This window comes from Canis aureus, chromosome 22, assembly GCF_053574225.1.
Source record: "Canis aureus isolate CA01 chromosome 22, VMU_Caureus_v.1.0, whole genome shotgun sequence".
NCBI classification, from domain to species: domain Eukaryota; kingdom Metazoa; phylum Chordata; class Mammalia; order Carnivora; family Canidae; genus Canis; species Canis aureus.
The window spans coordinates 35,680,995-35,696,101 of NC_135632.1; the positions used below are offsets into that span (position 1 = coordinate 35,680,995).

General features: G+C 38.1%; 1 protein-coding gene across 13 annotated transcripts in view; it reads right to left on the reverse strand.

The window, feature by feature from the left end:
* Positions 1-2,276: 2,276 nt before the first annotated feature.
* NEK10 (NIMA related kinase 10) overlaps positions 2,277-15,107 on the reverse strand; it is a 233,913-nt gene continuing 221,082 nt past the window's right edge. For all 13 annotated transcript variants that reach the window (XM_077865476.1, XM_077865473.1, XM_077865472.1 and 10 more), the window contains 4 exons: positions 14,624-14,732; positions 12,569-12,621; positions 12,428-12,483; positions 2,277-8,332 (listed from right to left, as the gene is read on the reverse strand). In XM_077865476.1, the coding sequence (XP_077721602.1) occupies positions 8,284-8,332; positions 12,428-12,483; positions 12,569-12,621; positions 14,624-14,732 (267 nt within the window). In that variant the 3' untranslated portion in view covers positions 2,277-8,283. The remainder of the gene's footprint in view (positions 8,333-12,427; positions 12,484-12,568; positions 12,622-14,623; positions 14,733-15,107) is intronic.

The following is a 15,107-nucleotide window of genomic DNA, read 5'->3' on the forward strand; positions in this document are numbered from 1 at the left end:
AGGCCACAGGCACAGAAATAGTCCAGGATTTGTGGACCTGGGTGGTTGCAGGCTGATACGGCTCTGAGTGCCTTACCTCTACCTTAGTACTAATTCTTATATGAAGCCTTGGTTTAATAAGCTTTGAAAGTCAAATCCACTAGTGTCTTACCTTCTACAGATGAGGAAGCTAAGCTCTAGAGAGGCTAAATCCTTGCTGTGAAGGCATCCAAATAGAAAATCATGCAGTTAGCATTCAGTCCCAAGTCTGCATGAGCTAAAGGCCCAAATCCTTAATCATATTTACCTCTTACTTGGTGTGCAAATAAATTTAGGGAATTTTAGACTTTAATTGATTTGTTTTGTGATCCTTGAACAATTTGCAATATGTGTACCTGTATCCTCATTATGAAAATTACAACTGTTTTCCCGGGTTATATAAACAATCTTTTTGCACATGCCAAAGATGGTTAAAACATCTGTGGCAACACTGCATGGCTCGAGAGATAAAATCAGTACATCAGCAAAATTAATTCATGCCATTTTAGTCTTCATATAGTATGACAGCAAATTAAATCTGCATGACAGGGACAGCTTCATATAAATCTCATATAAGGAGCAAAATGAATATAAGATTATGTGCTCAATTTTGAGAAGGGGGACAGAATCTTTATATTTGGGTGACATTTTCCTTTACGCATAATGTATTTCCATTACTTATGATGTATTTTTTTAAGATTGGAGTTTGTAGCTATATCAAGCTATACTCTATAATTCACATATTTAATTCTATTCTCTTCCATATAAACATAATCACTGAGAACAATCAATTTGTTCCCATTTGATAAAGAACTAAAATAAAGAAGCAGATTACCCTGCATGGAGTTTGAAGGATGTGCTTCTCCTGAAAGCTTTTCTGGCTTCTAGAAGAAGAATTTCCATTCCTGCTTCTCATGACAGTGATAGAGGTCTGTGGCTGGGTTAGATTTGGTTTTCAAACAGCCTGCTGGAGACATCTGAGTCCTGGGATGGCAACTAGAAATGTTCTAGAATTCAGGTCCTATAGTCTGTGGTGATTTTCATAAGACTACTTCACACAAGTCCTCCTTCTCCAGGTGTGTTGATATTGATATTTCCTATTTTATGGCCCTAATTTCTTAGATCTCCCTATGCCTGTGACCTTTAGTACTATACTCTGTGGCAGACATACCCTAAGGTGACCTCAGGGTCACCTTAGATCAGTGACTGATCTCCTTGTGTAATCCCCTCCCTTTGAGTATAAACTGCAACTGTGACTTGTTTTATAACAACTAGAATGTGATGAAGGTGACAGGGTGTCACTCTCCTGATTTGGATATGTTATAAACCCTCTTCATGGACAGTGAAAGAGATCAACTCTCCTGCTGGTCTTGAAGAAGCAAGCTGCCTTGATGTGAACTGTCTGTGGGCAGGGCCATGTGGCAGAGTGATTACAGGTGGCATTCAGTTGCTGAGGACTCCAGTCCTACAAACAAAGAACTGAAGTCTGCCAATAATGACCTGATCTTGGAAGAGGATTCCAAGACTTGGAGGAGACCCCAGCACCCTTCCCATACTTTGATTCCAGCATATGAGAGAACCCTGTTAAAATGTGCTCAAACTTCTGACTTACAGAAATTTTGAGATAAAGAACTTGTGTTGTTTCTAACTGCTAACTTTTATAGCAGTTTGTTACACAGCAGTAAAAACCTGATATAATTTCCCACACTAATGCCAGATCTGACCACATGATCTGCTTTGGCCAATGGGAAGTGGGAAAACCTGATGCAAGTAGAAGCTTGACAAGAGAGTCTTGGGTTTCTGCACTGGCTCTAGCTGCTGCCACAAAACACATCTGGACTAGGCTGTGGGAAGGTGTAAGAGACACACAGGGGGAAGAGCTGACCTGTCCCATCGGGGTCCATCTAGACCATCAGAACCAGGCAGCCTGCCAGGTGACCAGATGCACATGAGGGAGTTCAGCTCAGATCAGCAGAACACCCAGCTGACCTACAGACTCAGAAGAAATAATAAATACTTGTTATCTAAAGTCACTTAATTTTGAAGTACTCATTATGCAACATTGGTGGCAGTAGATAGTTGCCATCAGTTAAAGCTGTAGGAAATATTTGAGCATAAACATACATGATCACCTTTTTGGAGCTTTTTTTTTTTTCATCAAAAGATTCATTAGCATAGAGAAGAGATTGAGAGAGCTAGTGAGAGAAAAGCGATGATCATTTGCTACAAACTTGACAAAAAGAGAGATTCTTTTCCACTAAGATTGAAAATACATTTTTAATTTTTCTTTAGCATTTTACAGAGCATATTTAAGCAATAGCAAAAATAAAGGCCACTTGCATCTTTTATATAAATCTTTCATAGAGGCATTACCTTTCTCTTCTCTTCCAGGGCCTTAAACTTCATCACTTCGGAGCCTCAATGTGCTCATGCCAGAAGTTTTTTTGGAGGTTTGGGGAAGATAAAATCAGGTGCAGAGGAAGAAGTCCATCAGCCCTCTCCTTCTGAACCATGCCCTGTCACACAACTCCCCACACTCCCTCTCACTATACGAGAAGCTTGTAACCATGCATGACCCTGATAGAAATGCCCCATATGCCAGACAGAAGAGAGGCCCGCAGATGCGACTGGAACAGAAAGGGATATGCTCCTGGAAGCTACGGGAGAAAAAGTGGATTGAAGGTGCTTTTCCATCCTGTGGGTGCAGTGGACCTGTGGCTGCTCAGAACATGGAAGCTCTGGGCAACATGAGATTAGGGGCTGCACTTTTTTTTCAGAGAGCAGTTCTGTTCTTTTTGATCTTCACAAACTCGCCACTGGGAACAACAGAATATAGGAAGCATCATAAATTAGTTTTGATCCACTAAATGTCAGTACACAAAATGCACATAAGAGATTTTCCTTTGAGGTGATTTTTGTTTTGCATTTTGGAAGAGAACAATGATGGAATCTTTCCATTGCCTGATTATCAACTGGTTTACTCACAAACTGAAATACATTGAAATGCTTCTTTTCTAATCTAGCTAAGTGTAAATGTATTCAAACCTGCCTGCATTTATCTTGAACATCCACATATATTTCTTATAATATTTGGTTTGCCAGTCCAAAGAGGCCTGAGGCCATGGAGAAAAGATGGGGAAGCAAACATGGTGCCAGTGGCAGAAACATATTCCCTGAATGGCACACAGAATCATATCCTTGAGAGGAGTCTAATGTCTTTCAAATGCTTCACAGGGACCCTGTCCTAAAGACAGGACTTATATATGATTGGGGTGTCTTAGGGGCGCATCTGCTGCTCTTCTGGTGTTCAACTCACTGGTGACAGTGCAGAGAGACCAGTCCATCAGTAACCACATGTGAGAGAAGACACCAGATCTGCTGCTTCCAGGAGACCCAGAGCAGGAATCATTCAAGCATCGGGAACTGCCTGGCCCCCTGACTGCCCTGCTGGGAGATGCCAGGCTCTGGGATACCACTTGCCTTCTACTTGCCCTGTGACTTCTCAGTTTTTATTTGCAGATTGTCCTAACTCGATGAGTCATCTTCTAAGGGATTTCACTTCTGGGTGCTTATATTTATTTGCCTCCCTCAACATCATGTGGGGTTCATACAAATACTTCTTACATTCCTTCTTGATATAAGGTATCCCTAAACCAGCTCCATTTCCTTCCAAATTCACTGAAATATGAGGCAAACATACTTGTATGAAGGGCAAGGAAAGCTAAAATGTAATAGCCATGTACAAGCATTATATTTTTTTCCAGAATTCTAACTTAAATGGTGCTTGAAATGGAAAACTAAGTCATGGATTAAGGATATTATTTTATAAGTAGCATTTGCAGTCTGACTTACAGGTGCTAAGGCCTCAAGCTTTTGTTCCTCTTGGTCTGTTATTCTAGTTCAAACCTCTCTCTGCTTGTTTTATGGAACAAGTTCATCACATGTTTGCAAAAACTTCAGCTAATTTTTCATTTGTGAGTTCACCAGATCAATTCCAAGCATCTATCCAGTCAAAGTGACAGTCACTTTCCATAAGCAACAAAACTTCTGTCTTTGTTCAGATGAAACAAAGGTAAGCTACTTCCAAATGGCAGCCCTTAAACAGTCACACATTTGCTCTAATGAATGCTCTTCTGTTATCTCTAAATACATTTCCTGGGTACAGTGCAAAGCTTTATAGTACAAAATGGAAAAAAAGGCAGCTTGCTACAGTTTGAGGAATAATATTCAGTCTTCAATTGAGAATACAGTTCACTTTTATGATAAAATGAATAAACTTATAAAGATGTTAAAAACTGGTTCATTACTGCATGTATGTAGTAAAAAAAATCTAACCTAGCTCACATACCAAGAATGCTCTATGCTTCTATGGAGCACGATCTTCATTTTTAAAACAACTGTTGCCCATGGACCCAGAAGACATGTAAATTTGCAATATCCATCAGTCACTCTGTCAAAATCATAAAATCCTTCCTATCCCTCTTGAAAATCTCAAAGCAACATCACAGCAGGAATGTAATCAACCATAACAGTTATATTTACAATATGCAATTTAACCACAATGACACACATAAGAATTTCTTTATCATAAAGTTGTTTCCCTGAGACATTTGTGTCTTCCTATCAATGTGAAAAATGGCATCCAAGGGTAAGCAAATTGCTAGCAGCACATTTCAATGGAAAATATAATCTATCCAAAATTCTGTCAATTTCCATCAATGGACATAGTCTGGAAGACCCAAAAGTACATAAAATACACTTATTATCACATTCAGTTGCTGAACATGAAGAATTTCATGTTTAGATGGAATTTCACCCCAAGAGTAAAGATCAACATAGAGAAGCACTGTGCTTCTCTTGCTCACGAGCCCTTCATAGCTGCATCTCTGGGTTGCCAAGGAGCTGGTTCAGATTGATTCCTTTGCATTGCCTCTCCAGCTCATTTCTGTGTTCATGAATACACACCACAGAAAAAGTAAAATGCAAGCAATAAAAGTACCTTACAAAGAAGTTTTTCCTGCCTTCAAATAGAAGCTGAAGCCATTTCTAAAGGAATCCAGTATATCTGTACACAGTTCCTTGCCATTCCAAAAAAGGGAGAGAAATAGCAATAAAAATATTTTGCAATTCAGCAAATGAGATGGAGGGATGCGGATACTATGCATAGTAATACTGATACAATTGACTAAACAAAATTATTGCCTTCCCACATCTTACATATGAGTGGTGATTAACTGATGGTATTGCTGGAATTACATGTAATCAACCGGCCCTGTACCTGTTGTTGATCATCAGGATTCATAGTATTTTACAAGGCATAGATGGTACCTCTAAGAAGACCTTATCTCCTAATCAGTTCCATCACTTGGGTAGATTGCATAATAGTAGATCTTAATTCTGCTTTAGAATGCCCAGCGTATGCACACTGCCCAGTGCCACAGAAGTGTCCACCTTAAACTCCGGCAGCATTTCTCAAGTAAGGTCCTGAAATTCACCCATGAGAACTGGGTCTAGTGTCCATGTTACTATTGCTGGAGACCTCCAGTTAGATATCAGACAACCGGAAGAATACAAGGTTAACAACCAGCAAGTACATATGCCTGCTGCAGTCACTTCCCTGCAAATGGAACATCTTGCTTTTAAAAAGCAAATTAAGGTTTCAAGTACACATATTCAGACAGAGTTGGTAGATCAAAACATAATTAACTGAAGCATTTGTATATCCACAGTGATCTGAAAAGGCTGATTCATATTCTGTTCCATACAAATATTCAGTGACTGAGAATTAGACGAATTCACACGGATTCCATTGCACAACAAATAATTAACAATTATACGAGAGAGAGAAAAAAAATTTAAAAGCAATCAAGCAAAGGTTACGAGGCCTATTACCCTCAAGTAACAACTTCTTTGCACTAGAGGGCAGTTTGGAGAGTGAAAACAAAATGATCATTCTTGTTTTGTAAGGGCGGGTGCTTCTTGTCGCAAAGTCAGAAAGCGAGGGCTTTTGAAAAGACAGCATCGCTGTTGGGATGAGACTGCATGCACCAGAGGGATCCCTCTCCAGTGCCTCGCCTTCTCTTGGAGGCCTGCTCTTGCCCTGGGAGAAGGTGGATCCAGTGACTGGTAATTTAAGAAAGGAATCAAATAGAACACATTCATGACTTTGGCAAAAGAATTCCATCAGCATGGAGTTGACAGGCCTAAAGCTGTACAGCAGGACATCCATTTGTTATCTTTGTTAATTCGTACTGGCTTCTAGCATAATAAATGCCACTCCTATGGTCTAAAAGAAATAGTTTGATGGAAACACTTTGTTCCCTTTCTGGTCAATAAGGTCAACTGTATGCATTAGAAAATACCTTCAAACAGATCATCTCTCTCTCTCTCTCTCTCTCTCTCTCCCTCTCTCTTTTACCAAGGTGTAACCTCTGAATACTATTCTTTTCTAAACTTTTTTGACAATATATTATCATTTGAGAAAGAACTTTATTGTTCAAACTTTTACCCCACAGTTGCTTTGTTTCTAGGTATTGGCTCCTATCACAATTAAAATTTATGCCCTTGTAGGCCTCTGCCTCTTACACAACGAGGAAATGCGCCCGTTTCGTACAAGAATAGAAATAAAAAATAATAGTGCAAGTTCAAATTCAGTTGGGCTAGGAATAAAATTTTACCTGGGTAAATCAACAAAATCATTTTGATTTTACACATAAATTTCACATATGAATGGAGTTGGTTTATAAGCTGAAACTGACATTTTTCATTACTGTAATTGCATCTGTTATTTTAAGTTACAGTGTATTTGTAATCATTAATTTGGTTTAAAGACAAAGATTCATTGGCAATTTTCAAAGGCATTAGTTAAAGGAAATTTGGGTATCATTTAAGTGTTGAACATACAAATTGTAAAAGCAGTATGGATTCACATTAAGAGATTTTCCATACTATTCAAAAGGTTATTATGTTTCAGCCATTGTAAATATATTGAACTAAATCCTGTTCAATCATACTAAAAATATATCAATGCAAATAAAGATACCAGGACTCAGTGAGAAGTAAATAAAAAGCATAATTTCAGCCTTCAGATTACTAGTTATATAGAATTAAAATGTTCTTTAAGCAGAAGTGCAGTCTGGCTTGGCAATAAGGGCATTTCTGGATGGTACACCAGTTATAAGCCAGTTGAAGAGATGTTAGCCCAATAAGAATCTAGAAAATTTTCATCATAAAGTCTCCCTACATAGGAATGGAACATTATTTGGCATTCTGACTTCTTGGGGGTTTTTTAGGGATGCCTCAATGAATAAATAAAGGACTTTTATTTTATTATATAACTTGTTTTCATTTCAAATTCCCAAACAATAAAAATTTTAAAACAATATAGGCGATTTTAGTGAGAAGGGACTTAGAATAAGGAATATTGCATGTCTTTCATAGATTCTATGAACTCTTCAAAGTGCTCTAAAAACACTATAAGTTTGATTAGCAGCAAAGCATTAGCCTAATCAAAACCTCTCCTCCCTCTCCATATATATAGTATACACACACACACTGTACAGCAATATATTCTATTAGTCTAGCTTACATCCAACAATTTGACAGCTATTCCCAGAGTCTGTGCAAAGGTTACAAATACTGTCTACTGTCTTCAGGCCACTAGCACCCACTGGTTAAGAGAGGACCAATCCTTTCCTTAAAACAACAACAACAACAACAAAATTCAATTACCTATTTTGAATTTCTTTTAAAATGAAAAAAGGAGGTGAATACAGTGAATTGCCCAATATATTATTACTCTGGGGTCTTTAATATTCTCTAAAACTATTTTTATACATGGAAGGCTAGATGCCTTTAAACATAGTTTCTGTAATCCTAAATATAAAACATTCCATTGAAAAAGATGACATTTTGTTTGTTTTTTTTTTTGGTTGTTGTTTCTTTTTTAACTTGGAGGAAAGTTCTGTGAGGTGCAAGTTTCCTCCCCACAGATGAATTTTGCAGCATTTTCTTCCAGGAGCACACTGAGAGCCCTGTCATCCTGTGTCTACCGCATCCGAGGTAGCCTTCGTACAGAGCCTTCGCATGCTGCCGCGGCCACATAACCTAGCACAGGACCTCCAGAGAGAGGCCCTGGTGGTTCCATGACATCTTGGTCTTTTCCACACTCTTCCAGCAGCTCCCAATCCTTGGGCATCTGGTAGAGCTGAAGTCTAGAACTTGAACTTCACTAGGAAAACGAAGTCCATTCAAAATGCAGGGTTTTCATCTTTTGGTTGGGTGATTCTTGGTCCCCCATGGATAGGAGTGATATCTAGAAGATTCAGAAGTGGAAAGAGTTCTTTATAATAACATACATTTGACTTCACACATTCAACTTCAAAAGCAGCCGCTCAGGGATATATGTAAATAGATCACAGTGAAGAACAGGTGATTCTAAACATAATAGGATGGGGCATTTTTAGAAAGCCCCCTTTTGCTGAGTCTTTCTCAAATTACAAACTCCATTGGAAATGATAATCCTTTATGGAAAAACAAACACCTATTCAAAGTAGCTTGTAGTTTTAAACATTTAATTTGCATGTTATCAGTTAATTGGGAGAAAAAGCAATGCAAACTGTAGATTTCTTCTCTTACAAATTCTACTTCTTTTTTTCTTCAAGATTTTATTTATTTATTAATGAGAGACACAGAGAGAGAGAGAGAGGCTGAGACACAGGCAGAAGGAGAAGCAGGCTCCATGCAGGAAGCCCAACGTGGGACTCGATTCCGGGTCTCCAGGATCAAGCCCTGGGCTGAAGGCGGTGCTAAACAGCTGAGCCACCCGGGCTGCCCTTGAATTCTACTTCTTAATACAGATTTCACTGTTAAAAATGTTAACATGTACCCCTAAGTTTATAAGGAGGATATGCCTGCCATCCATTCACCTGCAGGATTCAAACAGTTTTACTCTCACAAACAACAATGATAACATCAAGGCATGCAAGGCTATCACCTTCTGGTAAGGAAGCTAACTGTTTATGAATGTATAATATAATTAATCATTCACCCCTGCAAATGATCAAGAATAGTGTGCTTTGGGCTGGCCACATTTATTCTGACCTTATTTCATTGTCTTTACACTACTTTCTTCCTCTCCCTTCCTGGTTGCCTAGAAATGAGGAATCCCCCATTTTGCCTAGGTCTCCTTGCTGCTATTTCTGTTTCTGTTATAATTTCATTTTCCTAACGCAACATTATTGTGCCTAAGATAGTCTTGCTAACCAACAGTCCTAGCAGTCTCTCCATTATTTAAACCATTACAGGAACTGTCCCAGAAGACAGCTAGTAGATAATGGTTTTATCCTGAGCCTTCAGTTTGATGATGGCATCTCTCTATCCCTAACTAAATATTCACTCTAGGACCTAGGCTAAAAATGTGCTGTGTCTTGACTTCATGATCTAGCTGCTGTCTGGGTATTTGGTAGATACATATAAGTTTGAACTGTCTTATGTGGTAAACATTAGTAATACAGAAATTATGTATGCAGTTCTCTGTGTGACCAAGATCACTATAACATTTTGCTATGACAGTGACAGTTAAGATAATGACAGAGACAATGAGAACAACAGCAGATCTGGGTAGATATTGGTGACTGGTAGGTGATTTAAAACACTGTTTCCCATTTCTAACCACCTCACTAGGGCAGCTTTCTGAACTTGTATTCCAAGTGAAAGACTGAAGAAATACTGGAGTAAACAAGGTTAACAGATTTCTTCCTCATAGCACATCTCAGACTCTGTAATGATGTGTGTCACCATCCTCTAAAAATGGAAAACTGTACTTTCAGAGTTTCCCAAATATATTTGATCATAAAACTTAATTTTTCAGGGAACATCTATTAGCATCTTTGATAATATTGGCTATTCTATGGAACCTATTAGGGAAAATATTGATTCTAAATCCCTGTTCATGTCCAGTGATATTTAGCATCTTCAATCTTTTGACTATGGAAAAATCATCACTGACATCGCTGATTTGATTCATATTTGAACTATGTGTATTTCCAGCCTGAGAACTCTTAGGTGCTTCTAAGTGTTGGCTGACTTATTTCTTGGTAATTAATTTGGAACACCAGTAAACAAGTATTTAAGCACAACCAAGTGTTACTTTTATTAGTAAATTGTGAAGAGTCTTCTCTCAAGCTATATTCTATCACTGTTATAAGAAGATGAAAAGGGAATATCATGGATATAAACATTTTTTTGTGAGTGATTCATTTCAATTTGGTGCATTTTAACAAAATTTTATGTATGCTACATCCAAAGTATTTTTCTTGAACTTGATCGTTTAGAATATGTCTCCATATTCTATTCACAATTCTGAATATAACTAAATAATTTTTTGTCTTCATTATTAGGCATCTTTTTATCTATTAGAATGAGAAAATTTGCAATGTCTTTTAATATAGGAGTGAAGCTTTAGAAATAGAAATGTTTGAATTTTTTAAAACTTAGGGATAGAACTGAAAAGGGATAAGTGTAAATTTAAAAATAAGACTAAAATTATTTTTAAGGGAAAATAAGTGCTCTTGTAAAAGCTTTCTTAACTATCTTACACACCTCACTTTTTACTGACAGTGCAGTTTCTGCAAAAGTATGAAGCCATTCACTGCCCACAATCTGGGCCTCTAAGAATATGCAGATAAATTATGACAAAAGTAACCTTTGCCCCAACTCCAAGCCAAAGGCACTTAAAATAAAAAGGGGCTAAGAGTCAAAAACAAAGACACTTGTCCTATCAATGAAAAGCTGGATCTACTCAGCCCAAGAATAAAAAATGAAAATTCAAAGTCTCTCCAGGGAAGGTGGGAGGAGAGCATTTATGAAGACAGTGATTTCTATTAATAATATACTTTTGGAAAATGAGAATTATTCATTTCTCTGTAGTTATTAATCACAACAGAACTAAATTGACAAAGGTAGTATTTTGGAAATATATTATCAAGCCAAAAGAGCAAGCAGTTGAATAATCTTATTTGTGATTCATACGAACAACTTGTTGAAATAAAGGAAGCATAAAAAAAAAAGTTGGAGACGGAGCTAACCTCAAAAAGAATCTAATTTCCATAAATAACATAACAGCTCTTGAGGTCTCTTTCTCTTACCCAGACTAATATCTTTGGGGACGAATTCTGTAATGATTTAAATAGTGTTCACAAGATAGCTTCATGGCCAGAAAGGAAGGCAGTTCCTTCAGGCATAAAAGGCTACTTTGAAAGAACAAATTAAAGCAACTTGGAGCCACATAGAATGTGGATGTGGTTGCTTATGACCAATTTGATGATTCAGTAATGAGGGGGCTCCTTGGAAAAGTCGAGGGACAACTCGTGTGTAGGCATTGTCAGTGCCTACATCCTCTCATCCCTGCCACTTTGTAGCATGCTGGCCTGTTTTCCAGCTGCCAACACCTGCATTTCTTTTCCTGAGGGTTTCTCTGGCCTCTGAAATCTGTTCTGTTCATCTTACAGAAGACCAGAAATGCCAGGGAACTAACATTCTCTGTGAGAAAGGCCACAAAATATGACCAATGGAAATGGTAGGACAAATACCTGGGCTCCCTCAGTCCCTGAGTGGGTTATCTGAGGTATGTATTCTGTACTTGCTCTCAGATTTCCCCAGTGGGATCAAGTCCTAGTCAGCCACAATGGTAACTCGCTTGAAAATGAAACCTTTACTGAAATATTTCTTCACTCCCCTACCAGTGTTTTCCAGAATTGCCTCTAAAGTAAACTAACTGCACTCAAAACTTTGTGGCCAACACTATGCTCAACAGTAAAATGCAGGAATCAGAAATGCACAGAAGTGATAAAACACTATATTTTTAGAGCACAAATAGTGCTTATGTTAGAAGATAATACACAGCCCCAGTAAACTGAGGTTTCTTAGTTAGGCTAAGCAAATGGTAATACATAACAATAAATTCCTTTTCCACAAATACATCTTAAATTCACGAGAAGTAATTCTTTGTTTAGTCGCATTTCCCACTGCATTCTATTCAAATAAGGGGTAGATTTCAGTGATGGAAATCTGAGTTTACAGCTCTACTAGGATGGAAAAATGTTTAATTTTAAAGAAAATCCTAGAAATGCTTTTCCATTTCATTATGTTTCTTATTTTTTTCTGGAAGTAAATTACTACTAAGCTATCACCCTTTCTTTTTTTCAACAGAGAAACAGCAGCTGCATCCATACAAAAGATAGGCAACATACATTCTACCTATGGTTGTATCTAGCCTAAGCCAAGATATTTCTTAAAAGTATTTAAAATAAAAGTTGGGAAAAAAAGTCTCTGTAATCCAGAATAATCAGATCTAACATCCAATGATCCAATTGATCCTTCACATTTAAAAGAAAAATCTAGAAGTCACCTGTTAGATGTAAAGTTGTAATAACCACTTTCCTCTAGGACTTCTTCAATCACAGTCTGAAGTCAGAAAAAAGAAATTCAGATTAGTATTGCATTAAAAGCACCAAAATGAAATTGTTCAAAGGTACTGCAAAAACCTCACCTGCATCTGTTCATATGTTATTCCCTCCTCTGAATCAAAGCTGGTACGCAGACCTGAAATAGATAGGGTATGGAAAGTCTGACCTTTGGTTCACATTTTCTTAGTTAGACTTTGTTGGTAATTACAACTCAACTGTAGTGAAAACAGTTTAGTTGTGATAAAGATGAGTACTTAAAAGCACTTTCCAAATGATCTTGCTTTGAATATTCAAACTCTTTGTTTCTCTTCCTTTAATAACTGGCTGCTTTGGAGGCAGCCATAACAAAGTAATATACAAGGTTTAGGGGCATTTCTCAGTGTATAAACTGGGCCATTAAGTAAGAGAAGTGTGTGTGCCTACACATGAGTGCATATGTGTACATGTGCGCACATGCACAGGCAAGGTAAGGCATATTCCAAACACAAATGACCTGATGGGCAAGTTTTCTGATTAAAAACCTTTCCTTCAGCCACAAGGAAAACCAGTAAATATGTACTAGAAAGAAAATGAATTCTTGGAGGCAGAAATAGACAGTGAAAAACAACGAAGACCTGGCCCTTTCCTACAACTGCCAAGAGAGAAATAAAGTGTACTTAGTGCCAGAAGGCAATACTTTCTCTGATGTGTGTTCTAAGGATGATACACCAGCACCTAGCCCAACTGAGTGCCACCCAAAGCAACACTGGCCAGCTTCCACTCTAATCAATCAACACGTGTTTGCAGGGAGGCCCAGGAGCCCCCTCCACTGAGCAAAGACAAAAAGGATGGGTTGAAGTTGAGGTGAGGCATGAGGCTGATGAGTCAGTCCTGGCAGTTCCTCTTCAAAGCTCGGTGCCAAGGTGTCCCCCAGAGTGCCTGCAGGCTCTGCTGTCTGAGCCTGCAGCCTGACTGCTCTGATGAGACTGGCCTGCTCCACCCTGGGGTGGCACCTCCAGATGCCCTGGACATCTGTCAATTGCCTCTCAGGCCACTTAGAGACTTCCAGCAGAGCTCTTGGTTTCAACAGCATCACTACTGTAAGAAGTCTGGCCTGCAGACTGTCTGACCTGCCCTGGAGGCACTTTTAAAAGCAAAAGACTTTAGAAACCAGTTTATTCTGATCTTATGGGTTTCTCGGGGATTATTTTAAATGTAATTCTGCCTACAGGTTGGCTTTAACCCAGGAGTCCAAGAGGTAGGGAAAGCTTGAGAATCAATACATGAAATAATTTGCCCAAATTGAGGAGGGGATGGCGAGTCCCCCTTTCACTGTCATTCCTATCCCTGACACCAAGTGACCTAACTAGTTTATAGTGATTTGAATATTATTTAGGAACTCTGAATCCTCAGAGTGGCTTGAAGGCCTCTTCTTAGAGTTCAATTATCACAAGAGTCACATTATCCTGTACCCCTTCTAATGGCCAAGCATTTTTTCTATGTTTACATTGATCCTCATTATAACCTTATAGTGCCAAAGACCATGTTTACTACCATTTTATAGGCAAGGAAACTGAGGTTCGAGAGGCCAAATAATTTGCCCAAGGTCAAGTGCTAAATGTTTGCGCTGAGGTTCAAATTTGGGTATCCAGGTTTTGAGAATCTGCACCTTTAATCCCCATGCTATATAGCCTCCTGATGAGAGATTTATGTAAAAAAGAAAAACAAATTAAATATGTTTGATGTAGATTCTTCAGATAAAGTTTCAAATGTTCTCCATTTTAAATATTCAAACTCTTCATTTCTGCCTTTTATCTCCCTGGATGCTTTTGGGTATTTGATTTTCCCTCATCAGATAAGAAGAAATAGAAGGAAATACAATTCACCCACACAGATTCTGCTGTTTGTTTATGGCATTAATAAATGATCAAGGAAGCTGCCACAACAGGGTAAGATAAATTATAGGGAATTTCTATATTCCTACTGTATATCCCTTCTAACCATTGCCATAGATAATCAAAATAAGTTCTATTTTTCTTTTAAATTGAAGATAATAAAAAAAAATAAAATAAATTGAAGATAATCTTTTAAGGATAGTTGTTGATCCAAACAATATATATCTTTGTGAAAGCCCGATTTCCTGTGGTAAAGACCATTACCTGCTGGTTCGTCTGGGGACAGGCTGTTTCCACCTGATGAATGATGTAATAAATGGTAATCTGTTGTGAAAAAGTTGGGCTCGATTGGTTCTGGAGATCCCTGAGATAACTGGAACGGAAAAGGCAAAGCCACAGGTTATTCTACAGTCAGAAGCAAATGACAGGAGACCTCTTTCCCTATGTCTCAGCATGGAGAATTTAGTGCTCGTGGTTTTCAATCTCTTGTAAATAGATAAAGGCACATCTTCCTTTCAAAAGAACTTATAAATCAGAAGCAGGCAAATTACAGTGAAAGCAAAGTAGACAATTCCCTGGTCACATGAAAAAATAAAAAGAACTCTGCACTTTATGGCTTTATGAGAGCAGGACAAAAATGGATAGAAAAATAATGGCATAGGTTTGGGACATCAAAATGTTATTTGTATCAGGCATATGAAGAATAAACTCAATTATTCAGCAGAACAATATGTTTAGCCCACATCAT